We start from the raw sequence: 26,396 nt of genomic DNA, 5'->3' as shown, positions 1-26,396 counted from the left end.
TCCCATCAACATCAGAGACAGAGCAGCACTCGACCTCAGCAGAGCATCAGTCAATTCAGAAGCAGCTCTGTGTTACACTTTGATTATAGCATTTTATTCTTAAAGTACGTAAGTTACATAAAAACATGCCTCAGCTAACAATGCAGCATTTTAAAACAAGTAACTTGAGCTAACAGCTGCTAGATAATTTGATGCCTAGCTTAATGTTTTACTCAGAGGCTGGTCAACCTGCATGGCCATGTATATTTATTTCCACCAGCACCTCTATTTGTACTTATTCACTGGCAGCCAAGCCAACTTCTTGGCATGAGAGAAGGGTCATGAATAGGAGTCTCCCAGGAAAGAGTTGCCCTTTCCAGGTGCACGTTCACAGAGATGGTCGCCATAGCAAGACACTAACAAAGCAAAGGCTAAAAACGTCCGAGCCATCCTAGTGCCCAGGTGCTGCAGCAACTCTGGACTGTAGGAATTACACACCGGTTATTGCAATGGAGGATTAGGGTCCAGAGTGGTTTTTCACATAGAAATGTCCTGTGTGCTGCAGTACCTAGATTCAGAGGGGTGAAGAATTAAAGTGATAACTACCCTCAGGCACACCTATATCTGTCCAGTGTCCACAGGGGAATTGCATGAGTGTAAATGAGGGCAGAGCAGGGACACCTTGTCAAAGATTAAGAATTTCCCTTTATTACTCTAGTTCTTCTCCAGGAGACAGCTGTGGGCTCCAAGCAGAAACTACCCCATGTTCTTTCTCACAAAGAGGTTGATTATAGGATACCCAGAAGCAGACCATCACTGCTCTCCCAATACAGGGCTGGAGTTAACTGGATGCTGAGAAGCACCAGGGGGTACTCTCACTCTTTTTGCTGTTTCATCCCAAACTGGTGAGGTTTACTTTTCCCTAGCAGAGTGAGTACACAGAACTAGAGCAGCTGACAAATAACAGCTTCACAGCTTGCTATTTCAGGTTTTAGAACTATACCATTCTTGGAGTGCTTCTCCCCTCCCAGCCCCATGGGGAGGTGAGTATCATACAGTGGGAGATGGAACAGACTTAACACACACATGGAACAGGCCACATTTTCCAAAGTAGTCCTGGAACCTTGGAACACCTAAATCCCAATCTTCTGGGTTTCCTACTCTTTCTCCTCCCCCACCTCCAAACAGCAGGTACCAGCCCTTCTGAAACCTAGTCATCAGGAGTCAGACTGGACACCAACATCAGGAGCCACTTTGGAAGTCACTGGATTAGGTACTTGGCCAGGCCCGAGAGAGAGAGAGAATGTATGACTGACTGAGACTGGAGTTTGAGTGAGTCAGGCTTCCTGGCCATCCCCCCTACTCATATTTACTTCCCTAAAATGCTGATATTACCTCCCCTTCTTCCACTCCCACCAGTTACAGACTCCTCACAGGAGTTCCAGAACGCAGCCCTGATCCATTCAGAGATGGGTGTTCCCATGGCTGAGTGGAGATGAAATGACCATGGCTGTTGCATGCATGAATTCGTCTTACTGCTGGGCAGGAGCACGGGCCATTCCTATTCTTGGTGCTCCACCTGCCCCCCCGCACACTGGAGAGTTCTTAAAAAATCAGACTCCCTGATGTTTTAGGTGAGACTAGCTAACCTCCTCAAGTGTGAGAGCTGAAGAACCCAGAGATCCTTGGGGCAGGATGGTATGGAAGACCTGCAGTCACAAGAAGTTAGTGATGTTGCACTTTTCTCACCTGGAGCTCTGGTGGTGGTTACACAGAGAACTTGTTCTGAGCTGCCTCTGTAGTCTGGGATCCTAGGGGAGCCTCTGGGGAGAATGGCAGCTTCTGGATGGGTCTGCAGTGCTGATGGATCAGGAGACTGAGGGATAACCTGGACCCCGCAAGAGTCACAGCCATATCTCATCACTGCTCATGCTGGACACTTCGTAAATGTGCCCAACCATCGGGAACCGGACAAAACCTGGAGGATAAAAGAAATCCCATTACAAGGGTCCTGCTGCACAGTCAGACCAGGTTGTGGATCGGAATGCAGCTGTATTAAGCTGATGGGGGCAGATGGTACACTGTTCCCAGGCTCGCTAAAGCCCCAACACTCGGGCTATTTCAAAGCGTACCCATGCCAGTTGCTTGTCAGTCCTTCCACTTTCAGCCCATTTTAAAGTTAAATAGGTTTGAAATAATGACAACCTATGCTAAGGTCTAAACATGTAAATTTAATATTAAGAGCATAAGAACAGCCACACAGCACCACCACTATGCATGTTCTGCGGCTGGAGACCCTCGGGGAAAAAAAATAGTGGGTGCTCAGCACACACCAGCAGTCCCTGATCAGTTCCCCCCTCCCCCCCCAGCACCTGCTGATCACCGGCAGGTGGGAGGAGCGAGGGCAGGGCGTCCTAGGTGGAGGAGGCAGAATGGGGGTCCATCTAGCCCAGTATCCTGTCTGCCGGCAGTGGCCAATGCCCAGGTGCCCCAGAGGGAATGAACAGAACAGGTAAGCATCAAGTGACCCATCCCTTCACCCATTCCCAGCTTCTAACAAAGCGAGGCTACAGACGCCATCCCTGCCCAACCTGGCTAATAGCCACTGATGGACCTATCCTCCGAGAACTTATCTAGTTCTTTTTTGAACCCTGGTAGTCTTGGCCTTCACAACATCCTCTGACAGAGTTCCACTGGTTGACTGTGCTTTGTGTGAAGAAATACTTCCTTTTGTTTGTTTTAAACCTGCTGTCTATTAATTTCATTTGGTGACCCCTAGTTCTTGAATCACAGAACTGGAAGGGAACTCGAGAGGTCATCTAGTCCAGTCCCCTGCACTCAAGGCAGGACTAAGTATTATCTAGACCATCTCTGACAGGTGTTTGTCCAACCTGCTCTTAAAAACTTCCAATGATGGAGATTCCACAACCTCCCAAGGCAATTTATTCCAGGGCTTAACCACCCTGACAGTAGGAAGTTTTTCCTAATATCCAGCCTAAGCCTCCCTTGCTGCAATTTAAGCCCATTGCTTCTTGTCCTATCTTCAGGGGTTAACAACAATTATTTTTCTCCTTTCTCCTTATAACCACCTTTTATGTACTTGAAAACTGTTATGTCCCCTCTCAGTCTTCTCTGCTCTAGACTAAACAAACCCAATTTTTTTCAATCTTCTCTCACAGGTCATGTTTTCTAGACCTTTAATCATTTTTGTTGCTCTTTGCTGGACTTTGTCCACATCTTGCCTGAAATGTGGCACCTGAACTAGACGCAATACTCCAGTTGAGGCCTAATCAGCGTGGAGTAGAGCAGAAAAATAACTTCGTGTCTTGCTTACAATTCTCCCGCTAATACATCCCAGAATGATTTTTTTTTTTGCAACAGCGTCACAATGTTGACTCATATTTAGCTTGTGATCCACTAAGACCCCGAGATCCCATTCCGCCGTACTACTTCCTAGGCAGTCATTTCCCATTTTGTATGTTTGCAACTGATTGTTCCTTCCTAAGTAGAGTACTTTGCATTTGTCCTTATTGAATTTCATCCTCTCTACTTCAGACCGTTTTTCAGGTTTGTCCAGATCATTTTCAATTTTAATCCTATCCTCCAAAGCACTTGCAACCCCTCCCAGCTTGGTATCATCCACAGACTTTATAAGTGTGCTATCTATGCCATTATCTAAATCATTGATGAAGATATTGAACAGAACCAGACCCAGAACTGATCACTGCAGGACCCCACTCATTATGAGAAGGAGTAAACAAACTTTTTTTCTTTTTCTCCACACCAGTCATGATTTTATAGACCTCTAAGGGGGTGGGATATGATAGTCGTCTCTTTTCCAAGCTGAAAAGTCCCAATCTTATTAATCTCTCTTCATACGGAAGCTGTTCCGTACCCATAATCATTTTTGTTGCCCTTTTCTGAACCTTTTCCCAATTCCAATATATTTTTTTTTGAGATGGGGCGACCACATTTGCATGCGGTATTAAAGATGTAGGCATACCATGGACTTGTATAGAGGCAATACGATATTTTCTGTCTTATTATCTATCCGTTTCTTAATAATTCCCAACTTTGTTTACTTTTTTGACTGCTGCTGCACATTAAGTGGATGTTTTCAGAGAACTATCCACAGTGACTCCAAGATCTCTTTGTTGAGTAGTAACAGCCAGTTTAGACCCCATCATTTTATATAGTTGGGATGTTTTCCAATATACATTACTTTGCATTTATCAATACTGAATTTCATTGACATTTTGTTGCCCAGTCACCCAGTTTTGTGAGATCATGTTTTGTAGCTCTTCAATGTCTTGAGCAGTTTTGTATCATCTACAAATTTTGCCACTTCACTATTTACCCCTTTTTCCAGCTCATTTATGAATATGTTGAATAGTACTGGTCCCAGAACAGACCCACTATTTACCTCTCTCCATTCTGAAAACTGACCATTTATTCCTACCCTTTGTTGCCTATCTTTTAATCTTATTAATCTTAAAAGATAATCCTTATCTTTTACAGATCCATGAGAGGATCTTTCTTCTTATCCCAGGACAACTTACTTTGCTTAAGAGTCTTTGGTGAGGGACCTGGTCAAAGGCTTTCTGAAAATCTAAGTTCACTATAACCCCCTTGCCCACATGCTTGTTGACCTCCTTATGTTTGCTACAAAGTTTTAAAGAAAGTCAAACCACAGCATGGGCAATTGGGTTCAGTGAGGGATCCTGCTCAAAGAAGTAGGCGTACGTTGCTGTTTATTTAATACTTGCCTGTAGGGCCATATTAGCACTGACCCAAAGCAAGAGATTCCCATGGTCTAGAGCCGGCAGTATGGCCCTTCTGAGCCCCCATACTGTGCATCCCCACACAACAGCTGCCCTCCCATTTTATACCTGATCTCCCCACTCTCGCAGGGCAGAGCTGCTGCTGACACTGCACCCAGTAGTGAGCCATTTGCACTAGTCTATCAGAGGATGGAACCACCTCTCCCAAATCCACTCCCTGCCCCTACAGGGCCACCCAGATTTGCTACCTCTATTACCAAGGCCCAGGCTGTTCTCTGGCTCCGATAGGGCATCATCCTTCCGCTCGGTCTGGAGTCCCACATCTCCATGGCTGGCTGTCAGGGGAAGGAGGTGTTTGGAATGAGGAGGAATCACACATATTGTGTCACATGTCTATACTTCCCCCATCAGAGCTGGAACTCCTCTATCTGGGAATACCGGCCCAGTCCCAACCCCCCTCCAAATGCAGCAGGGACCCGGCCCAGTGCACAGACCTACAATCAACGGAGAAGCCACTGCCCCAGACAGATGCAGGAGAGGAGTCCTGGGGAAAGGCTCACACTGGGTCAATGGGAAATCTCACCCCATCTGCTATGGGCAGCTGTGCCCAGCTCAGAAGGGACATCCCTCTAAACTGCCTGGCTCTGGTAAGGAACGCACCTTTGGCCTCCTGCGTGAGGTCATTGAGCTGCAGGTTGGACGGGAGAGACATGTTCTCTCGGGGCAGTCGCACGCTGTTCAGCTTCAGGTTGTTGGAATCGCTGCAACAAGAACAAAGACTGAATGGCTGCAAGAGCCCCCTCCAGTGGCACAGCACATACTGTAGTGCAGGCCTCTCCCCCAGCCCAGGCCTATGTGTCAGCGAATTTGGCTCATTTCAGGCTGGGCTGGCCCTCAGCCCCTGCTGCTACATCAGTGTCCCATGGAACCAGCACTGACAGAGGGGGGGAAGGTCTGGATAGGGAGTCCTGCCCAGCCTGGTAGAGACTGGACACTCTCCATGCAGCAGCTGGGGCCCCTCTCTGAAGTGAGTTGGCAGGAGTCAGTCTAGCTCCCAAGGGCCCAAATTACAGTCAGCCCCAGCTGGCCCCACACACTAGACTCTCCTCTTGCCCCTACACAGGATCTCGGCAGGGCGGGGCTTGGGTGCCCAGGCTGCCCCTGCTCTGGGGATAGAGGACTCCAATCTCCAGTACTGTGAACCTGGCACCTTGCAACAACTTCAAACTTACCCCAGCCCCAGGGGCCACCACATGGAGCTCAGCCAATCCCCATGTGCTCCTAGCGGCCCCAGATCCTCCCCAAAAACTGCACATGCCAAAGCAGTGAAGGGGTTAAAGAGGCAGGCACTGGTGCATGGGGGGAGGGGAGGTCCAGGCTTCAGTTTGTTCAGTGAGGGAGGGCAGATAAATAAGGCACTTTTACCCCTCCACCAAGTCCTATCAGAACAGAGACCCCGCAGTGAGGGGCAGGGGTGGGTTACCTTGGAGGCAGCGGCATAGGTCCAGAGAGCCCTAGCGAAGAAGAGAGCGTGTTAGGGGCAAAGTTGGCATACTGGCCTTTACACAGAGCTGGGTACAGCAGGGGCACTGGGGCCCATGACCCAGGGAGTTGGGGGAGGGAGCGCTCCCAGACCCAAAGAAAAGCCCTGGTGTCCAGGGCACCGTCAGTGCAAGGACATGTCCCTCTCACCTGACGCTTTCTTCCCCTTCCTGCAGATGACACAGATGATGAGGGTGTTGAGACAGAGGAGAGTCCCCAGTGCCAAGGCTCCTCCAACAATGATGGCCAGTAGGGGCAGCTCCACACGGGTATCCAGGAAACCTGCACCAGAGCCAGTCACCCACATTAGAGACCTGTAGACACAGCACACGCAGGCCTACGCCACCCTATGGGCTGTGCTCACTAGCCCTTCCCATGCAGCACCAGAGGCTGTCTGGCATCTATGGCTCCCCCATCACAGGTTCATAGATTCCAAGGCCAGGAGGGGCCACTGTGATCATCTAGTCTGAACTTATAACACAGGCCAGGGAACTTGCCCCAAAATTCCCAGAGCAGCGATGGAGAATCTACCGTGACCCCGGCTAAATTGTTCCATTGCTTAATTACTCTCATCATTAAAAATGTACATCTTATTTCCAGTCTGAATTTGTCTAGCTTCAATTTCCAGCCCTTGGATCTTGTTCTACCATTCTCTGCTCCCCTTGTACATATTTATAGACTGTAATCGAGTCGCCATCTCTTTGTTAAGCTAAATAAATTGTGTTCTTTGAGTCTATCACTATAAAGCACATCTTCTAATCCTTTAATCATTCTGATGGCTTTTCTCTGACCCCTCTCCAATTTATCAACACTCCCCTTGAATTGTAGACACTAGAACTGGACACAGGGTTCCAGCAGCAGTCGCACCAGTGCCAAATAGAGAGGTTAAATAATCTCTACTCCTACTCAAAGATTCCCCTATTTATGCATGCCAAGATCTCATTAGCATTTTTGGCCACAGCATCACACTAGTAGCTCATGTTCAGCTGATTATCCACCACATTCCCAAGTGTTTCAGAGTCACTGCTTCCCAGGCTAGAGTCCCTCATCCTGTAATATGGCCTGCACTCTTTGCTCCTAGATGGATACATTTTCCTTTAGCCATATTAAAATGTATATATTGTTTGCTTGCACCCAGTTTACCAAGCGATCCAGATCACTCTGAATCAGTTACCTGTCCTTTTCATTGTTTACCACTCTCCCAATATTTATGTCACTTGCAAACTTTATTAGGGATGATTTTATGTTTTCTTCCAGGTCATTGATAAAAGTGTTAAACAGGGTAGGCCCAAGAACCAGTCCCTGGGGGACCGCAGTGGAAACACACATTGTTGATGATGATTCCCCATTTACAATTACATTTTTAGACCCATCAGTTAGCCAGTTTTTAGTCCATTTACTGTGTGCCATGTTAATTTTATATTATTCTACTTTTTTAAATCAAAATGTCATGCGGTACCAAGTCAAATGCCTTACAGAAATCTATTTCATCATACTATTATATTTATCTACCAAATTTGTAATCTCATAAAAAAATAATCAAGTTATTTGACAGGATCTATTTTCCATATATGCATGTTGATTTGCATTAATTACATCCTTCTTTAATTCTTTATTAATCAAGTCATGTATCAGCCACTCCATTGTCCTGCCCGGGATCGATGTCAGGTTGACAGGCCTACAATCACCTGGGTTGTCCCATTTAATCTTTTTAAAAATCAGTCCATTAGCTTTCTCCTAGTCTTCTGGAACTTCCCCAGTGTTCCAAGTCTTATTGGAAATCAACATAAATGGTTCAGTGAGCTCCTCAGCCAACTTTTTAAAAACTTTTGGATGCAAGTTATCTGGCCCTGATGATTTAAAAATGTCTAGCTTCTGTTTCACATCCTCCAGAGATAGCAGTGGAACAGAAAGAATGTTATCATCACCATGTGATGAGACTATATCATCTGTTTTCCCCCCAAATATAGAACAGAAATATTTACTGAACACTTCTGCCTTATCTGTATTATTACCGATAATTTTACCATTTTCATCTAGCAGTGGACTGATACAATTGTTAGGATTCCTTTTATTCTTAATATATTTTAAAAAGTCCCTATTGTCTTTAACTCTGCTGGATTTCTCCTTATGTCCTTTTGCTTCCCTTATTAATTTTCTACAATTCTTAACTTCTGATTTATATTCATTATTATTAACTTCCCTTTTCTTCCATTTGTTTTATACATGTGCCTAAAAGCCCACAAGGAAGAATTATGATTTGGCTCATAATTGCTTTCAGCTCTGGGATGTTGCACTTCAGAAGGATAACATGGGTCTCTACATTCACTACCCAGTTCCCCCAAGGCGAAGCAGGGAGCGTGAAGCACAGCTGGGCTCCTCTGTAAAATTGTTGTCACAAAACAGATGCTTTCGGGGGCGGGGTGGGGGGGGGAGAGTGGGATACAGGGCCTTTCCCTTCCAGGAGGCGTCAGCTCTGATCCTGCCCCAGGGCAGGGGTGTGTACATTGGGGAGACAAAGGAGGTATTAGCTCCTCTACAGGGCAGTAACAGGAGAGAAGCGTCCATCCCCACAAGCTCTCAGAACATCCCGTTTCCCCATTGACATCCCCTCACTCAGGCACTTGCCCCCACAGCCCTGCTTGCACGGGCTGCAGACTCTCCCACCATTGCCGGATTTGTGGATCACCCCAGAACAACAGGAGATGTGGAGGAAGGGCCCTGATTCTGCAACACTCTCCAGTCCCAGTGCCCAACTCCCAGAGGGGTCCCACCTACCTGGTGGCAGGATGGAGGAGTTGGTGATGCCCACATTGTTGGCTGCGGTGAAAGAGAAGTTCTTGGCCACACTGCTGAGCTGCACCTGCACGGTGTGGTTGGTCAGCCAGGGGTAGCTCTTGGTGTCCAGGATGAGGAAGTCGGATGTATTCACCATCACGTGCCCATCCTGGTCTGTCCAGGTGATGCTGGCTGGGGGATTGGCCCGCACCAGGACAAAGAGAACCATGAAGAGACCCGGGTCTTTGGCCTCCTGGTACTTGGCATTCATCATCATGATCTCCGGTTTAACTGGGCAAGAAGGGACACAAACCAATGTGTATGAAACAAAGCTGGCCCCTGGTCTTGAACCTACTGAACCACTGAAGAGGCAGCAGGGTCTAGTAGTTAGAGCTGGGGACAAGGAATGGGGTCTAGTGGTTAGAGCAGGGATCTGGGGGTCAGGACTCATGGCTGTGGGCTGGGACCAGGGGCTTGTGAGCTGAGGGGCAGGGTTCCTCTGCCAGGGTTGAATTTGGCCTCCTGTCTCAGCGGTAGGAGGGAAAACCCATAATTTCATGTTTGTGCAGCACTTTAATGAGGAGGCTTCGTTGTTATTAGTAACAGATTCAAGTCAGCGTCCTGTGTTCTCTGCACATCTGACTACGAGATGCGGGGCTCAAACCCCTTAGGTGCTGGCAGCACAGAGCTCCTGAGGGCCCCAATTAGCTGCTAATGAGAATGATGACAGCCTCCCTGCAACTGGCCAGGGCACCCAGGGCACTCCACAATTAACCCCTTCCAGTCCAGCCCCTGCTCTGGCTGCTTCCTTGGTCCAGACACACAAGCCTGGGTGGGAAGGAAGCCTCTCCCATTCCATCGTGTCTAGCTGCCTGGAGCTTGGCTGGAGAAAGTGCAGGAGGGGTCTTGTTAGCCTCTCCGTTCAGGGCAGCTGGGTCCAACCCTTCCTCAGATCTCCAGAGAAATATATCTGGTGGAGCCCAGGTACTGTGTCCACCTCAGAGCTCTGTATGACCAGCCGCCTCTGGTTGGGGTGCCTTTGGGTGTGAGCCAAGACCGAGGAGCAGCAGCAAAGCTGGGGGCAAAGTGGAAGGGCTGGAATAGTGGGGTCAGGATTGAGGGGCACAGGCAGAGCTTGAGAGGAGAGAAGGGGCAGGGCTGGAATAGCCAGGGGCCATGGCTTGGAGTCAAGGGGTATTAGGAGAGCTGTAGAGGGAGAGAGGGGGCATGGCTAGAATAGCAGAGGGGCTGCAAAATGGGATTAAGGTGTGTCTTGTGGGGAAGGGTGCCCCTTGGTCCCTCCCCTAATGAATTCTCCGGACGAGGGACCTGGCCCGTACAGAGCAGGAGCCCTGGCAAAGCCCAAGGGGCCGGCCCTTACACTGCACGTTGAGAAGCACTGAGGCGTTGGAGGTCTTGCCAGAGGCCAGGTCTGTCAGTGAGCAGTTCAGTTCCCTGTCTACGCGCTGTGCCGTGACTGTGAAAGTGCTGGAGCTCTGCTCAAAGGCCTCAGCCAAGGTGGCCAACACTGTGGAACCGTTGGTCTCCTGCTTCTTGCCGTTCAGGTACCAGGTGAGCATGGGCACGGCCTGCCAGCTGTCCACCTGGCAGGTGAAGTCCCGGCTCTCATCCTCCTGCATGGTGCTCACCAACAGTGACTGCCCATTAATCTTGGGAGCTGGTTCCCCCAGCCCTGCCAGGGAATCAGGAGGGAAAAGCCATCAAAGCAGCACACTTGAGCCAGGAGCTCATCCTATCCTATGCCCCACTCCCACTCCATACACACCAGAGATCCATTTCACCAACCCAGAAACAGGCCTAGGCATCTGGAACAAGTCGCTGGAGGCTCTGAATCTAAGTGGGGCTGCTCTGAGCTGGCTAAGACACCAGCCGGGGAGCTAGAAGTCAGGCCAGCCACGGCACAGGACATTGCAGCAGACCAGGTAAGGGAGTCTTGGTAGGCATGGCCTCCAGGAGCCTCTTGCCTCACAGCCAACGCAGAGGGCTAGGTTCGGCTCCTGTTCACTCAGTTTCAGTGGGCCCCTCACAAGCTGGCATGGAGGCAGGGGCTAAGTCCAATCCGAGAACTGCATGGACTATCCATGCACAGGGCCCAGGCCTGCCCAGCACCCCACAGGGCACAGGGACTCCCCTCCACGCAAGGGCCTTACCTGACTGCATCAGTGCCTCAATGTGGAGCAGCAGTAGCGCATGGGCGAGGATGGCACTGCAGCCGGCCAGGTTCCTAATGAGCCCCATCTGTGCTCCGGTCGGGTCCCCAGTTTCATCAGCACCCCAGCACTAGGAGAGAGTCAGACGGTACCCGAGTGCCATGGGGAGGGCGGAGCAGGGATGCCGCTCCTAGGGTGGGCTCTGAGGGATCCCCCACTCCTGAACTCGGGTCCGTTGCAAGCGAGGGGCGATCACAATACAGCGCGTCTGCCCATCACAGCGGCCCCACTACACCCTGGAGACCTGCAGGGGCCACCTCCTCACTCAGAGGTCACCACATCCCCGCCGGGCCTCCACACTGGGAATCACCGGGGGGTCACACCAAGCCCCCCCAATACACGCACTCGCCTGTCCCCATGGCGTGCGGTGTGGGGGGGCCCGCACGAGACACACGGCGCAGAGGAGCCCGGGGTGGCGCGCGGGCTGGGCCGATGCCCTGGACCCCCCGGGCGCGGACCCCCAGCTCCGCTGGCGAGCGAGCCCCCAGGCGGGCGGAGGCCGGTTACCTGGGATCACTGCGGCGGCTCCATCAGCAGCGGCGGCCGCCGAGCCCCGCCGGCCCCGCGAGCGCTCAGGCCGGCGGGGGCGCTGCAGGGGCCCGGTGCTAGCGGAGCGGAGCCGCCCTGGCTCTGCGCCCGCCCGCTGCAGTCCCAGCCTCGCTGGGGGCGGGGCTCGCGCGGCCCTGCCGCCTTGGCTGGCAGGGTGGGGCCGAAGGGCTCGGCCTGAGCACCAATCCGACCCGGCTCCGTTCAGCAGGAGCCGAGGGCTCGTGTGAACGCTGGGGTCGGATTAACTGGTTCTACGGGTTTTCACCGCAGACAGAAAAGGAGGACTTGTGGCACCGTAGAGACTAACACATTTATTTGAGCACAAGCTTTCGTGAGCTACAGCTCACTTCATCGGATGCATTTGGTGGAAAAAACAGAGGGGAAACAGTTCCTCTGTAAAATGCCCTTTGAGCAACCCTAGGACGATGCTGCGCTGACGGAGCAGACCGAGCTGTAACAGTAGATGCAGGCCTAGTTCACACACCTGGAGCTGATTCGGCCCCAGCTTGGAACTAGAAGTTACATTCTGAAAACAAAATGAAAAGAGGGTTAAAAACCCCACTGTCAAGAGGGATGTTTGCAACGATTTCAAGTGAGAAATATTTCAGGTTGGACAGTCCCTGGGTGTCAGTACTGGAGAACTGAACACAACAGCATCACACTGAGCGCCAAGAGGGAGTGCAAATGAAAGTACAGAGTGTACCTAAGCCACTTCTGGCACTAGGAAAGCAATCAAAACACAAACCACAATCTAATAGGAGCATGGAAAGGCTCCAGTCAAGATCAAGGCCCCATTGTGCTAAGTGTTGAATATGCACATTGAGAGTGTCCCTGCCTCAAAACGCCAACAGTTAAAAAAGACAAGCCACACCACCAAAGGAACTGAGGCAGAAAGACTAAGTGACTTGCCCGTGATCCCACAGTGACATCGGGGCAGAGCAGGAAATTGAATCCCGTTTCCAAAGACCAGTCCAGTGTGCTGTCTAGTAGGCTACCGTTACTGAGCATAGGCCAGTCTAGTTCCAAGCCCCAGCTGAGTGACACGTGAACAAGGCCCTAGGGAACTGAAGAACCCAATAGCTACATTTGCTAGGGACATAGGAAGGGGCTGGGTTTTTTCAGAGCACTCTTTTATTACTACTTACATCTAAAAGTAGAAAGAACATTCATTACACCCAGACAACTGGAGCCCTTCAAAACTAGAGAGTTTATTTGTGATAGGGAAGAACAATGCCCAAACTGAAGCAGGGGCAGCTCTTCTCTGGAGCAGGCGCATGTGAGAAATGGCCGCAGAGGAGGCCTGTCCAGAACATGGTGCGATGCCGATCCACTCATGAGGTTCGAAAGCTTTACTAGAAACAACACATGCTTCTGGGGAGGAACTGGCTTGTGGTGGTTTGTACACAGTGGCCCAGTCCTGGCCAGTTCCTGCCAAGTGGCTCACTTGCCTGGGGACCTCATCTGTGACAAAAACACTGCAGATCATGCCTTGCGCCAGGCCAGCGGAGGCGGCCAGGATTGAGATGCCTCAGGCTCTGCAAAAGACAAACTTCCCCACAAACATCCGGCCGTTGCTCAGGATGTACCAATCTAAGCCCGTGGTTCTTAACCAGAAGGCTGCAAGCAGATTTTAGGGGGTCCGCCAAGCATGGCTGGCATTAGAATTTCTAGGGTCCGGGGCAGAAAACCAAAGCCCTGCCACACAGGGCTGCAACCCAGGGTCCCGAGCCCCACCACCTAGGGCTGAAGCCGAAGCCTGAGCAACTTAGCTTTGCAGTGCCCCCTGTGGCACAGGTACCTGGGCAATTGCCCTGTTTGCTACCTGCTAACACCAGCGCTGGCTTTTATATGCAGAAAATGTTGTTGCGGCACAGCTGGACTGTGGAGTTTTTATAGCATGTTGGGGGGTGGGGCTGGGCTCAGAAAGAAAATGGTTGAGAACCCTGATCTCAGCTGCCCTTGCCCCAGTGGAGAGTTCAGGATTCTATGTGGGGTAGGTGGAGAGCATCCTGTCGGCCCGGCCCAGCAGAATGATTCATTGGCAACCCTCTCCCCTGGAACAATCTCAGCTGACCCCTTGCCTGGACAGATGGGCTCTAGTTGCTTCCCTGGATGTCTGGATTCTGCAGCTTCCTCATCATCTCCAACAGCATCTGGTTGCAGAGCGCTGAATAGGGGTTCATCAGGACCAGCTGGTGCCGAGCGAAGGCGCTACCCAGTCTGGCTCCCTGCTCAAAATCCTGCCTGGCATTATCCTCATGCCCCTGCAGCACATTGATGAGACCTCGCTGCACAAAGCACTGGCATGCCACACGGCCTGTGCCCCTGCTGAGGCGCAGGGCTGTGTTCAGGTCCTGCAGGGCACCTGTTTGGAGACAGAAAGGAAGAAGGGTGAACTCTGCCTGGCCTTGGTCAGTGTAATGTGCTGGGACTCAGCTGTAGGCTCCTAGGGGTTCAGATCCATGATTAGCATGCATAGCACTGGGTACTTTCCATTGCCTTCTGTTGGAAGAGCTAAGTATTATTCCTCTTGTACAGACAGGGCACAGGGCAGTGACCAAAGCCATCCTCAGAGTGCGTCTCACAGCTGAGATGCTGTAACAACATTTTCAAAATAAAAAAACAGGATCCTTTTGTGAGGACTTGTTTTAGGGTCATTAAATGTTCATTAAATAGTCAAAAGTGCCTATTCTCTATGCTGTGCACCAGCTTCTGACCCATTCACAACATGGGCAGGTTCTCAGAGGGGACAGTTTTTCCATAGTAACTTGTTCTGAATGCATCTATTGTGGAACATGGACCAAGAATCATGAACGTTGACTGTGAGCTTCAGCGCCTCTCCAGTAGTGTCTCCACTCCTCCTACCCCACTCCAAATCCCGTTTATCACCCTGAAAGCGTGTTCCTGTTAAATACGGAGCAAATTCTACCCAGTGTTGCTACACATTGGAACAAACAATAGGACTGAAAAAACAGGGACATTTCAGGACCCACAAAAGAAAGTCCTGGATCACAGAGACATCACAAGAAAAATTGGGTCACAAGTCAGGATTGAACCTAGGAGTTCCTGGCTCCCAGTGCTGAGCTTAGAACCTGCTTCTCTATTGTGTGCAATTCACGTACCTTGTGCTGTGACTGCCATGCTGCCCATCAGACCCCACGTCCGGCCCAGTCACTCCTAGAACCAGACCATCTGTTTGCAGCCTTCCCCAATGGTAACTGCCAACCCAGGTGTGATGGGCATGACTCCCCTCCTCATTTACCTGCCACATCCCCTTTGAGACGAAGGGTCTGGGCACGGTTGTTGTAGCACGAGGCTCGCTCCGGAAGGAGCCAAATGGCCTGGCTGAATCTCTCAAGGGCTGTGTTCACATCTCCGGATTCAGCTGCCAAAATTCCCTGCAGCTCCAGCTCTTTGACTTGCTCCAGCAGCTCTGAGGTGAAAGCTCCATCTGTGACATGCATAAAAGAAAAGCCTCATTTCTGCAGCGCTCTGGGCAGACACCCAGCTTGGGGGTGTGTGTGATCCCGTGTGCCAGACCAGGTGAGGGGAGAGTCTCACCACCACCAGGCATGGGACAGGAGCCCACCAGACCAAGGGTTAATATGCGGGCTCGGAGCTAGTCTTGGGCTCTGCTTTCCTGATCCACCAAGGGTTGAGAGCAGTGCCTAGGCATGTCATGGGTTGCTGTGACAGCAGATCCCCACTGGGCACCTTTACTCAGGCAGGTATGCAGACTGGGCAGCAGGATGCATTTAAACCCAACATGCAGTTTAATTTCCACACATTCAGATTCACATAAACCTGCTGCCCCAAAGAGAGACCAGGAACCGCACTGCAAAGTGCCTGGGTCCGGGCCCCAAGGCCAAAGTGTCCAAGCTGCTCTCCAGTGAACTAGAAGAGGAACTTTATCTCCTGTGTGATCCCTTTCCAAAGGGCTGCCTGGCTCAGGGGCGACGTGGCCCCGAGATGCCTGCACAGGCACCTCTCAAAGCAACTGTATTGGTGCTCATGGCAGGACAGTCTGACAGGCCAAAGGATGCTTCAGTAACTGGCCGAATGTAGAAGGTAGGCTGAGCTGATCAGGCAGGTATTTTCTACCACACTTCCACCTTCTGTAATTGTGGCCCTGCTCTGTGGGCCCTCCCCCAACTCCCAGCGGCACCACTATCTGGTAAGGAGTAACAGATGCAGGGACCTGCTGGTCTCTTCTCATCTAAGACCTTGTCTACACTATGAAATTAGGTCGAATTTATAGAAGTTGGTTTTGTAGAAAGCATTTTTATACAGTCGAGCGTGTGTGTCCCCACACAAATGCACTAAGTGCATGTAGTCGGCGGACTGTGTCCACAGTACCGAGGCAACCATCGACTTCCGGAGCGTTGCATTGTGGGTAGCTATCCCACAGTTCCCGCAGTCTCCGCCGCCCATTTGAAATCCCAGTGCCTGATGGGGCTAAAACATTGTTACGGGTGATTCTGGATACATATCGTCAGGCCTCCTTTCCCTCCCTCTGTGAAAGCAAGGGCAGACAATCGTTTTGCACCTTTTTTCTTGAGTTACCTGTGCAGACACCATACCACGGCAAGCATGGAGCCCACTCAGCTCAGTGACAGACATGCTGCATGGCAAGAGGCAAGCAGGCAGCTCTCTTGCATCACTTTTTCTGCATTGTAGAGATTTTCCCTTCTAGGGCTGAGAAGGGCTTTCGGGTGCTAACTAGTGAGGGCCCATCAGGGTCCAGTTAGTCCAACTGGCATATCTTTCTAGAGATCACAAAAAGAAAAGGAGGACTTGTGGCACCTTAGAGACTAACAAATTTATTTGCGCATAAGCTTTCGTGAGCTACAGCTCACTTCATCGGATGCATTTGGTGGAAAATACAGTGGGGAGATTGATACACACACACACACACACACACACACACACACACACAGAACATGAAACAATGGGTTTATCATACACACTGTAAGGAGAGTGATCACTTAAGATGAGCCATCACCAGCAGCAGGGGGGGGGGAAAGGAGGTAAACCTTTCATGGTGACAAGCAAGGTAGGCTATTTCCAGCAGTTAACAAGAACATCTGAGGAACAGTGAGGGGTGGGGTAGGGAGAAATAACATGGGGAAATAGTTTTACTTTGTGTAATAAAAGTGAGCTGTAGCTCACGAAAGCTTATGCTCAAATAAATTTGTTAGTCTCTAAGGTGCCACAAGTCCTCCTTTTCTTTTTGCGAATACAGACTAACACGGCTGCTACTCTGAAACCTTTCTAGAGATCAGCGTGCTTTCCTTCCAGCTCTTAGTGAGCTCTGCCCTAGCTTCCAAGCCCCCATCAGTCACTGCCAGGGGAACACTGGATCATTCCACAACATCCATGTGACTAGTTCTTCCCTGGTGCAACTCCACTGACTTCTCTTGGATTACAGCAGTGCCATTGTTCACAATAATCTTCCCATCATTAGCCAGTGCCAGCACACACCTCCTCAGTGGCAAAGTCCACCACCGGGAAGGGTAAATCACAGCCACTGCACAGACATTTAGTTACCAGCAAGAATCTAAACTCCCAGAGGCACAACTGCTGCCGAATCAAACCTCACCTTCCCCTTGGATTGCCGCCGCCTCCTCTTCCTCATCGAACACGGGGATATCCCCAAAAGGAGTATTGGGGTTAAAGATTGTTTGAAGAACCGCCCTGTCCTGGACTGTAGCCATGTTTAACAGCGCAGAGAGAGAGGCAGGAAAAGGCACCTCTAGCAAGCCAGGAATGGGGTTTGGAGACACAAGTGGGGGGCTGGCCTAAAAGCAGCCAATAGGAGTGGGGGAGGAGATGGGGGCAATGCACTGCAGAGCAGCAGGGGAGTTAATGTTCACCTGGCCTTTTAGCATTCTGTCCCTGGCCAGAGGCAGATAAAGCCTCCAGAGGGCCTGCTGGCTGTTAACTGCAGGCAAGGACAGCAGTGGAATTGCAGGGTCCAGACATTCAAAATGTCAAATGTGAACAGAACTCACTAAAACCATTGCAGGTGTTGAGGTCAGTAACAGGATGCATGTGGGAGAGGCAGGGAAAGGGAGTCTAGCCCCACCCAAAGCACTACCAGTTTCTATTGCACAGACATGGAAATAAACTGGATGCACATTCAGGCCATTGCTAAATCTTGACATTTTTCTTACGTGCCTCCTCTGGCATCAGCCTTCCCCCCTGCATACACAGCCAGAATTGTTGTCCAAGCCCGGATCCCTGAATGTCTTGGCTACAGAATCCTCTCCTTGTCTGGCCTGGACTCCTGCATCCTTTCTCCCCTTGTGTCTTCACCATGCTTCCGCCAAGATATTATTCTCAGCGTTCTGACGTCAGGCCCTGAGTCCCTCTGCCAGCTTCTCCTTCACCTGTGTATCAAATAAAAGATACTTGTCTTTACCTTCAAGGCAGTTCATAATGTTGCCCCACTCCACTTGGTGACCTACTTACCTATGGTGATGTCAACCCGTGTTCGCTCTGCCAGTGTTCCCATTCTTCACTGCCCACAAGGCAGTTTCTCTCTGACACTTCCATGCTGCCTTCATGCCTGAGGAAAACTACTGATAAAATACCCACTGGCATTGCCTTCTCTGTCTCAGGATGCCCCTCTGGATGGTTCTCCAGGCACCACAGCGGAGGGCATTGCTGGGTAGGTGACAAGCGGGGCTTGTTGTTCTTCCCCTTCTTTCCTTTGCCCTCAACTGAAACCAGCCATCCACCATCCATGAAACTAACCCAGGAGGGCCAATTCCTCCCCAGGGTCGTTGGATTGGTTGTTGTATCCACATTCCCTCAGTGTATCTGTGGCTGTTGGCTGGCTAGCTGGCTGGCTGTTTGTACAGTGCCCTGCAATGAGGCCCCAACTGAGGCCTTAGGGCTCTACTGGCATATAGACCACTTAGATAGCAAACTTTTCTTAACAGTGGGTTGAGTTTCATAACGCTTTGAACTAATTCTGTATCACAGTCCAAGATGCTAGGGAGATGCTGAATATATGTGAATGTTTGTTTCCTGAAGAGCTTAGAACATGGATGCCTAATGTCACAGTAAAATCCCACACACAAGTCACAAGGTGTACACACACACACACACACCCACACACACACACACACACACACAGTCTGCTTAACACCTGGGTGACTTTTACAAATGGTGTTTGTTCTGTGACCATGAGGGATCAAGGACTTGGGAAGGATGAGGCCTCCTTCCTTACCCTTCAATAGGTCACTTTTCTTTTATGACATCACTGCATGCCCTTATGTTTCAAGGTTACCTGTCAAGAATCATCCCCGTTTGAGGCAGGGACTCATTTCTTTTGCAGCGCACCAGTCACATCTACGACACTACAACACAAATAGTAATAATGAAGCCACGTGATATCAATTTCTGAAGAAAGGGTGATTCACAGGGGTGATGAGGCTGAGCGATGGTGGCACTGGAACACCTCCTCTCCAGCTTTTTAAAAAATAAAGTAAATCAAGAGTCACCCTCTGCAGCAATAAACTTGACATGTTTATTAATTAAACTATCACTTAAATAAAAAAAAGTGCATAGAAAATAAACATGTTTAAAAACTCCTTTTTGTTTTTTACAACTATATACACTTTTATTTTTACATTCAGTCTTTCGCAGAGCTTTCAGCATTGTTTTTTAACTATTAAAGTATTTCCTTCATCCCTGTGACAGGGAGTTAACACTGATGTACTTTAGACATTTCCTTTTTTCTTTTTTTTTTTCTTTTTCTTTTTTTTTTTTTTTTAAAACCAGAAGCTTGGAAGAACACAAGAAAAAAAGAAATAAAAAGATCTGTTATACATGATAAGTTGTCGAGAAATGTATTATTTCTAGAACATAACCTTGCCATTGTAGAGCTTTTTTTTTTTTTTGAACAATTATTCACCTACCTGTATTTACTAAAGAGACTGTTAAGTTTAATAAAAGAAACACCACAAGTATAGTTCTTGGTTGATAGACAAAGCTACAGTACCTTGTTAAAAAGATACCAGGAAAGCACAGAACACATTTTTCCCTATATGCAGGTGGTACCCCAACATTCATAACGAAAAAAAAAAATCCAAAAACAAAACAAAAAAACAAGTTGTACAAGTACTGACTGGTAACATTGAAGGTCAGAAAAATCCTCAAGCAGGGAAATTACGGGCTAAGTATTTCATTTCTGCAGGAAACTCCTGAATGTGAATGCTGTCACTCTTCAGGCTGAGGTGTTCTGCACTAGTGCCAAGCAAGCCCCCTTCAGTACCCAGAAGTACACAGCTTGATTATTTTTCCTGCCTTTGTTAGCAACTGTAACACAATCCTTATCTATAGTGTTAAGAGAATTAAAAGCCATGGACCGATACTGAACTAGGCTTCATTACATGGTGCATTACTATATTAGTTCCTATATATATATCATATTTATAGTTATAAAAAAAACTCGCAAGTGTGTTGAGTATGGACCAGTAGTATGGGTTTGAATGGCATGATTCTGCACAAAGACCATCTTGCTGAAGAACCTGGTATTGCTTGGAAATGAAAGAAAATGAAATAAAAAGATTATACCCAGCCCTTTGCAATGACCCGCTTTTCCTTTAAAAAAATTGGTTTGTACAAATAAAAATAAATGCCTTAAGGTTTGATTTTTAGTATTTTCAGATATCATGATCTATGTCAGTCCTTATAAAATATACATTCATATATGAGGAAGCTGCATTGTGCTCACTATTAGCCTGGGCAGGACAGGGTTAAAGGGCGCATAGGCCTGTGTCTTACACATGAATAATTGAAAACTTAAATAACTAGCTGCCAAGGCTTCTCCCCACCTTCCTTTTATTTATTTAAAACTGTAAGTGACTGAAAACCTCTGTGCTGGAGACAGACTGGTGAGAACAATGGAAGTGGGGAGCCAAGGGGACCCCTGGCCCAGCCTGTAGGTCAGCACAATTCAGCTTCTCTGGTTTACAGACAGTTTCACTGGCCACAGTGGCTGCTAGTTAAGGCAGCCACAACAGGTATAGCAGCAAAGCATTCAGTGAGCTGGATCTTCCACCAAATTCTAGCCTGATCCATTTGCGCTCTCAGTCCTCACGGTAGAGGAAATTTCTAGTGCCTGGTTCTCAGAGAGACTCAGGTGGTATCTCTCTTCTGTTTTCTCCTTCACTTATTTTTTCCCCCTCTTCTTGTGTTTTTTCCCCTAACTAAGGGGGTTTGTGGGAGCAGTGTTTCCTGATCAGAACTTGCTCTTAGTGTGGATTTCTGGTGAGGACTCAATTTTGCTTATCAAATAGCTGATAGCTACACAGATTTTTGGCAAGAGAAAAGAATGGGATTGTTGTCAGCTGCAGAGGCTGATTCTCTGCCAGATTAAGGGATATCAGCAGGAGGGAGAAAGGGGGAAATGATTGAACTAGACCATTCTGAAGGTAAAATTCACCAGTGTGTCCAGCACTGGAACTGTCCCCCAGCACTGCCGCGAAGAGCTGTGTCTAGGGATGCTGAGCTGAGATTTCCCCAGACATGGTTTCTGGCCTCTCAGTGTGTGTGCATTCCCAAACTGTCAGTGCATCAAATCATTTCAGTAACACAGGCAGCTTTGACTTTGATTTTTCCTTTAAAAAAAGTTTTACAAAATAATAATCACACAGTGCAATAAAAAAAGGAAACAGCAATTCCTGACCCTTCTGCGTGCTGCATTTCATTCTCAGGTCAGAGGAAGAGGTCTCGGGGGTTGAATGACACAGATACATAGTGCTAGGCTGTGAGCGCTAAGGAGTTATTAGTCAATGCTGTCTAATTTCCATAGGCAGCTGCTGATGCTGTTTCATAGCAGCCTTTCAATTTGCTAATTCAGCAAATTGTAGATGGCCTGTCCACAGGGACAGAGGAGAGGAGTGGGTGTGCATTATAATTTTACTGTTCAAAGGAAAAATTCATACGTTTCCAAGAGGCACTCGGGGCTGTGAAGTGCATCTGTGGGTACAAATCCCACACCTGTTCCTAACAATGATGGTGAACAAAGGCAGGGCTGGGGTTCTATTGCTTTGCTCAATTTCCACAGGACCAAGTTTCTCTGGTTGAAGAGTTGAGAATTTTCCAAGAATGAAAACCCACTCTGGCTCTTTATCCAGTGAAGCTGCTTTAGAAACACAATAGTGAGTGATGGGAAGTTTGCTTTCCCCGCTACCAATCACAGTCCTGGACTTAAGTTAAAGTGATCTCTCCAGAGATGCAGGGACCAGTCACTCTCAGCAAGTATCCTGGCAGAATCAGTGAGTTACTGAGAAGGACGCATCTGCTCTGCAGGATTGAAATGGAAAGAGCAGGGTGGAAAAATTCATATTTCCTGCCATATTCCTAATTCTAAGCTCTGAACAAACTAATGGAAAAGTGAAGATAGCAATTCTTACCCCCTCTCCTTTACCTTTCTATAAACAGAACAGTGGCACGTGTCAAGGCAGAATCATGCCTCTTTCTGCCCAGCGGTAGGAAAACTGTACCAAAAATGTTAACACAGACGTTCAAATAAAGTTCCACTGAGTCAAACTCCTCCTGAGTTGGGTGACTGTTCCCCATGCCCTCCCCCTTGACAAATTAATATAATTAAGGTCCAGCCAAAGCTTCCAGGAAACAGCTACTTAAGTCAACAAGGCAGAACAAGATTAAAGTAAAATAAAAATAAAAGTATCCCTCTCGCTGGAGGAAGGATCAGACTATGTCCAGCCAGATATTTCCAATAACCATCCTATGAAAATAAAAAAATATTAAAAACAGATTATCTTAAATTAGGATAATACCACTGTTTAAAAATAGCCTTGTCATAAGTGCTTTTCCCTATGAAGTGCTTCTCATAGAAAAATATACAAAATATATTTACATTTATAAAACCTTAAATACTACACTGTAAACAGAACAGAGTAAAATCCAATCACTTAATTTAACAGGCTTGGGCTTTTTTTTCTTTTGGATCCAAAAAGGGGGGGTGGGGGGAGTTATCCCACTTGAACCAGGACTAGTGTCATTCTGTTTTGTTTTTTAAATGGATTTACTATTTCACTCAGGTGGGTTTAATTGTGGCAGTTGCAAACTGGTTTCCTAAACACATTTTTAAATGCTACAAGGAGTATGCTCAGACTGTTAGTGTTTGGCCTTGCATTTCTACTGAGCTTTTATACCCCCTTTTGGTGCCTATTCCTGTGTCTTACAAGGAAGACTGAAGTAACCGTAACCTAGAAATGGATCTAGAGAGAGGGATGTGCTTAGAGAAATCACTCATTTGCTTGATTCATTTATCCTACTACATTATTTAAACCATCTGAGCAGAGCCTCTCCTGCTGAAACCTCTGCAAATCACCCTTGCTAGTTTCTGTTGGGGAATACTGGCTAGCTAATAGAACTGGTCTCCATTTCTGACAGTTGCGGGTCCTTCTACTCTGCTCATGGATTTCCATTGCTTAGACAGGCTCAGAGGCAGATCTCTGTGTGGCCGGAAAACCCTTCAGCTCCCTAGACCAAAGAAGAGTGCCCATTTCTGACGGCAGAAACATAGGAGAAGAGTTGTTCCTACTCTACAAAGGACTTCATTACTGAAAAAAGGCCTTTGCTGACAAGGATTTCCACTTTGGGCTGTAAATCCTGAAGAGTGAATCACTGTAATCAGTTGGCATAAACCCAATACAGCCCCTTCCTTTACTAGGGATAGCTAGAAATTCTCTTATACAAAAACAGAAATGTCAGAGGAAAATCCTACTGAAACCCTTTTCAGTTCACTTGCAGGCTGCTGTAGGTTACCCTAGCCTTATTCACTCTTTCCAGGCCCCAATAAAAGGCAGACCAACCAAGAGAAATGCACTGGGCCGCCTATGGCTGCCCTAAGAAGTCTGATAAAACCCAGCCTGCTCACAAATAGTGTTTTGGAAATGCATGGTGGAAGGAACCACAGACACTCAGAATGTCCTTCATGGAGCTGGCTGACGGGATTCAGTCTCTCTCCAGTGGGAAAGCTCAGTCACGTACTGTGCTTCTTTTAATTATGACACAGCAAGTGAAGAAAACTGAAAACCCCACACTGCCGTTCCTGGCAAAGCTGGTCACGGAGTACTGACAAACCAGAAACAACAAAGGAGGACAAAAATCTGAGGCCTCTACTCCTATACGAGTTTTGGTCTGTTTTGCCTCATCCATCCACCCTCCCCCTCTCCCACTCACTATCCCACAATGACAGACAAATACTGGAGGGGGGAAAAAAAGGGCAGTGGAAAAAGCATAACAATCATATTGAGGATCTTCTCTGATCGTCTGTGTCTTTCACAAGGATAACTGTGCGCATGTGAGACATGAAGATGTGGACTCTGACGGAGAAGCGCAGCCATCACTTACGTCCCTGAGCCCCAGTCAATCTTCATTTCTGTCTCTGTCTTCCCCTCTCCCTCCCAAATGGCGGGAAAGAAATGCATTGTAACTTTGGTTTGCCCCAGGCCATTCAGGGCTCACTCACAGCTCATGAAAGTTTTAGTTTAAGAATTTCCTGCACTTCTTGGCGCCGCAGTTACAAGGCAGTTTGTTGCTGGCGTCTTCAATGGGGAATTTGTAGTCATAAGTGAGTTCCTCCCCACGGTAGATTTTGCGCATGGCGAAGATGACGATGTGTTTCTGGCCATCAATGTTGATTACGCGGGAGTAACAGTTGGGCTCACATGAGTGGTTGATGAAGCGGGCTGCATTCCCGTGCATAGTGGCATCTACCACTTCGGAGTCATCAATGCGGAACATGTAGCAGCCAATCCCCTGGGCATGGAGGAAAGAAAGGCATTTAGAGTTCAGGGAAGCCAAGAGTTCCTCTCCCCTGCCTGGAGTTTCAGGAGATTGTTTATTACCATAACTAAACAAGAGAAATCAAAATGTCGTCGGTGTGGAACCATGATCTCCTTAGAATCCTGTAGCCACTCTTCAGTTATAAGGTACTTGCTTGAGCCATTTTATCCTCATACCCTTTGAATCCACAGTGTTGATGCAGGGCTCAAATATTTCCTAAGCCCTTGGAGGAAGCAAAGGAAGTGCTCCTAGAGCTCCAGTCAGTGCTGGAAAAACTGGGAAGTCTAGAACCTCAAACCACAGAGTTCAAGTACAGTTTGCTCGCCTATTAAAGTTTGCACTATACATATACTTGACTCCCTTTAACCCACCCTTGCACCCAGACAGACATATTTATGCCCCATGCAATCCCCACAGACCAAGTCTGGCCAGGATCTGGGCCCATTCTCTACAAACTGCTGCTAGAGGTCATAACACTGAATTGCAACTGGAAATCACTAGTTTTAAAGTCACCACAAACTAGTCTTGGCTCTGTCAGAAAGCACGTGGAAGGTCACAAATGTGAAACTTCCCTCTTTTTCATAATTATTTTCAGTTCAACATTTTTCCGCAAACGTCTACATCAACATAAACAGAAAAGAGAGAGTCTTCAAGACGAAATTGCTGATATGTATAGGAGAAGTTGCCAACAATGGGCGTTTTATTCAGGCCTTGTCCAAAGCAAACACACATCAGAACGTAAAATTGGTTTGGCCTCTACAATTTATGTGGTCAGATGCATTATCTAGTGGTTTGAGCACAGGAAGGGCACCCAGAAACTCTTCTGTACAAACGTTCGCTATGACACCAATCACCTCTCTGAACTGGGGCAAACAGCTTAGCTCCTCTGCCTTTGTTTCCCCATCTATACTCCTTACCCCACAGAGGGTTGTGAGGATCAGCTGTTTGTACAGTACACTGAAGATTAGGACTACTATGTAAGTGCTAATATTTTATAGGACTCCACACATTAGGGCATATATTTTTTCCATAGTTACACAGGGTTTCAGTTCCTTAACCCCTGTGAAAGACTATCATCAGTTTCCTCTTGGGAATGCTCCCTTCAGCTCACCAACCGGAGAAAAGTGCTGTGAATGAGTTTAATTGTGCCTTTTACAAAAGTTGATGAAAGCCACAGAACTCACCTTGCTGTCATAGTACTTCTCTCGTTTGTCAGTGAGGATGGAGCGAATGACATTGCCTGAATATTCAATCACCATCTCACCTGCATCTATGTTCCTTTTGCAGAATAGGCCACGACCATGGATGGGAGACCTAGTGAAAAGAAACAAGGTAAGAGAATATATCAACCAATGCAACTGGACCATGCTGTTTCAACTGAAGATCAGAAAACGTTAGCACACAGGCTAACTCTTCATCAAAGGGACGAAAGGTTTGACTCTCCTCACTGTGTTTTTATCATATGCAAGTAACCAAAACATTTTTCGCTTCCCTTCCCACCCCAAAAATAAATGCCTGAGCTATCACCAAGGTGAGCTGGCGGAATAAGTGGTTTGTACTGAGGATCAGCTTTTTAAAGATTTGACCTGAAAACAAAGAAAGGGAAGAGACAAAGAGAGAGAGATAGAGAGAGAGAGAGAGAGAAAACTCTTTCCCTTCAACATTCCAGTTGGACTTTAGAAAGGGTTTTCAATTTTCAATCTCC

At 48.0% G+C, this 26,396-nt stretch overlaps 3 protein-coding genes across 12 annotated transcripts in view; all 3 read right to left on the bottom strand.

Annotated features, from left to right (window-relative positions):
• Positions 1-72: 72 nt before the first annotated feature.
• Positions 73-11,974, bottom strand: TMEM25 (transmembrane protein 25). Of its 4 annotated transcripts, none has more exons than XR_006276636.1 (10): positions 11,819-11,974; positions 11,252-11,381; positions 10,462-10,773; positions 9,081-9,371; positions 6,453-6,584; positions 6,244-6,274; positions 5,421-5,521; positions 5,009-5,095; positions 1,729-1,957; positions 73-547 (listed from the first exon to the last, which is right to left on the bottom strand). XR_006276636.1 is itself a non-coding variant. In XM_038380766.2 (9 exons), the coding sequence occupies exons 2-9, from the start codon at positions 11,337-11,339 to the stop codon at positions 1,884-1,886; spliced, it is 1,107 nt and encodes a 368-aa protein (XP_038236694.1). In that variant the 5' UTR covers positions 11,340-11,381; positions 11,819-11,973; the 3' UTR covers positions 767-1,883. The 4 variants fall into 4 exon arrangements, 2 of the variants coding, with proteins under 2 accessions (XP_038236694.1, XP_038236692.1); XR_005289964.2 differs by having other exon boundaries at positions 5,018-5,095; positions 11,819-11,973; XM_038380766.2 differs by lacking the exon at positions 73-547 and having other exon boundaries at positions 767-1,957; positions 5,018-5,095; positions 11,819-11,973.
• A 182-nt stretch (positions 11,975-12,156) lies between these two features.
• TTC36 (tetratricopeptide repeat domain 36) lies at positions 12,157-19,242 on the bottom strand. 5 transcript variants are annotated; one of them, XM_043500906.1, is made up of 4 exons: positions 18,034-19,242; positions 15,123-15,311; positions 13,942-14,225; positions 12,157-12,386 (listed from the first exon to the last, which is right to left on the bottom strand). In XM_043500906.1, the coding sequence occupies exons 1-3, from the start codon at positions 18,176-18,178 to the stop codon at positions 13,957-13,959; spliced, it is 603 nt and encodes a 200-aa protein (XP_043356841.1). In that variant the 5' UTR covers positions 18,179-19,242; the 3' UTR covers positions 12,157-12,386; positions 13,942-13,956. The 5 variants fall into 5 exon arrangements, with proteins under 5 accessions (XP_043356841.1, XP_043356843.1, XP_043356842.1 ...); XM_043500908.1 differs by lacking the exon at positions 12,157-12,386 and adding an exon at positions 12,985-13,327 and having other exon boundaries at positions 13,933-14,225; XM_043500907.1 differs by lacking the exon at positions 12,157-12,386 and adding an exon at positions 12,985-13,328 and having other exon boundaries at positions 13,941-14,225.
• Positions 19,243-19,372: 130 nt separating this feature from the next.
• Positions 19,373-26,396, bottom strand: part of KMT2A (lysine methyltransferase 2A) — an 85,816-nt gene continuing 78,792 nt past the window's right edge. For all 3 annotated transcript variants that reach the window (XM_038380757.2, XM_043500873.1, XM_043500872.1), the window contains 2 exons: positions 25,876-26,005; positions 19,373-24,664 (listed from right to left, as the gene is read on the bottom strand). In XM_038380757.2, the coding sequence (XP_038236685.1) occupies positions 24,389-24,664; positions 25,876-26,005 (406 nt within the window). In that variant the 3' untranslated portion in view covers positions 19,373-24,388. The remainder of the gene's footprint in view (positions 24,665-25,875; positions 26,006-26,396) is intronic.

The sequence above is a fragment of the Dermochelys coriacea genome, chromosome 22 (genome assembly GCF_009764565.3).
Source record: "Dermochelys coriacea isolate rDerCor1 chromosome 22, rDerCor1.pri.v4, whole genome shotgun sequence".
NCBI lineage: Eukaryota > Metazoa > Chordata > Testudines > Dermochelyidae > Dermochelys > Dermochelys coriacea.
Note: the sequence above shows the minus strand (reverse complement) of the source record. Positions and strands in the feature narration are given on the sequence as shown.

Coding starts and splice junctions, on each gene's coding strand:
- TTC36 (XM_043500906.1), bottom strand. CDS start 18,178: ATGGTGAAGACACAAGGGGAGAAAGGATGCAGGAGTCCAGGCCAGACA. Junction 15,312..18,033: donor GCTGATGCCAGAGGAGGCAC/GTAAGAAAAATG, acceptor TGCATGTCACAG/ATGGAGCTTTCACCTCAGAG. Junction 14,226..15,122: donor TCTCAAAGGGGATGTGGCAG/GTAAATGAGGAG, acceptor GTCTCCAAACAG/GTGCCCTGCAGGACCTGAAC.
- TMEM25 (XM_038380764.2), bottom strand. CDS start 11,339: ATGGGGCTCATTAGGAACCTGGCCGGCTGCAGTGCCATCCTCGCCCAT. Junction 6,275..6,452: donor GAAGGGGAAGAAAGCGTCAG/GTGAGAGGGACA, acceptor CTTCTTCGCTAG/GGCTCTCTGGACCTATGCCG. Junction 5,096..5,420: donor CCTCACGCAGGAGGCCAAAG/GTGCGTTCCTTA, acceptor TTCCCCTGACAG/CCAGCCATGGAGATGTGGGA.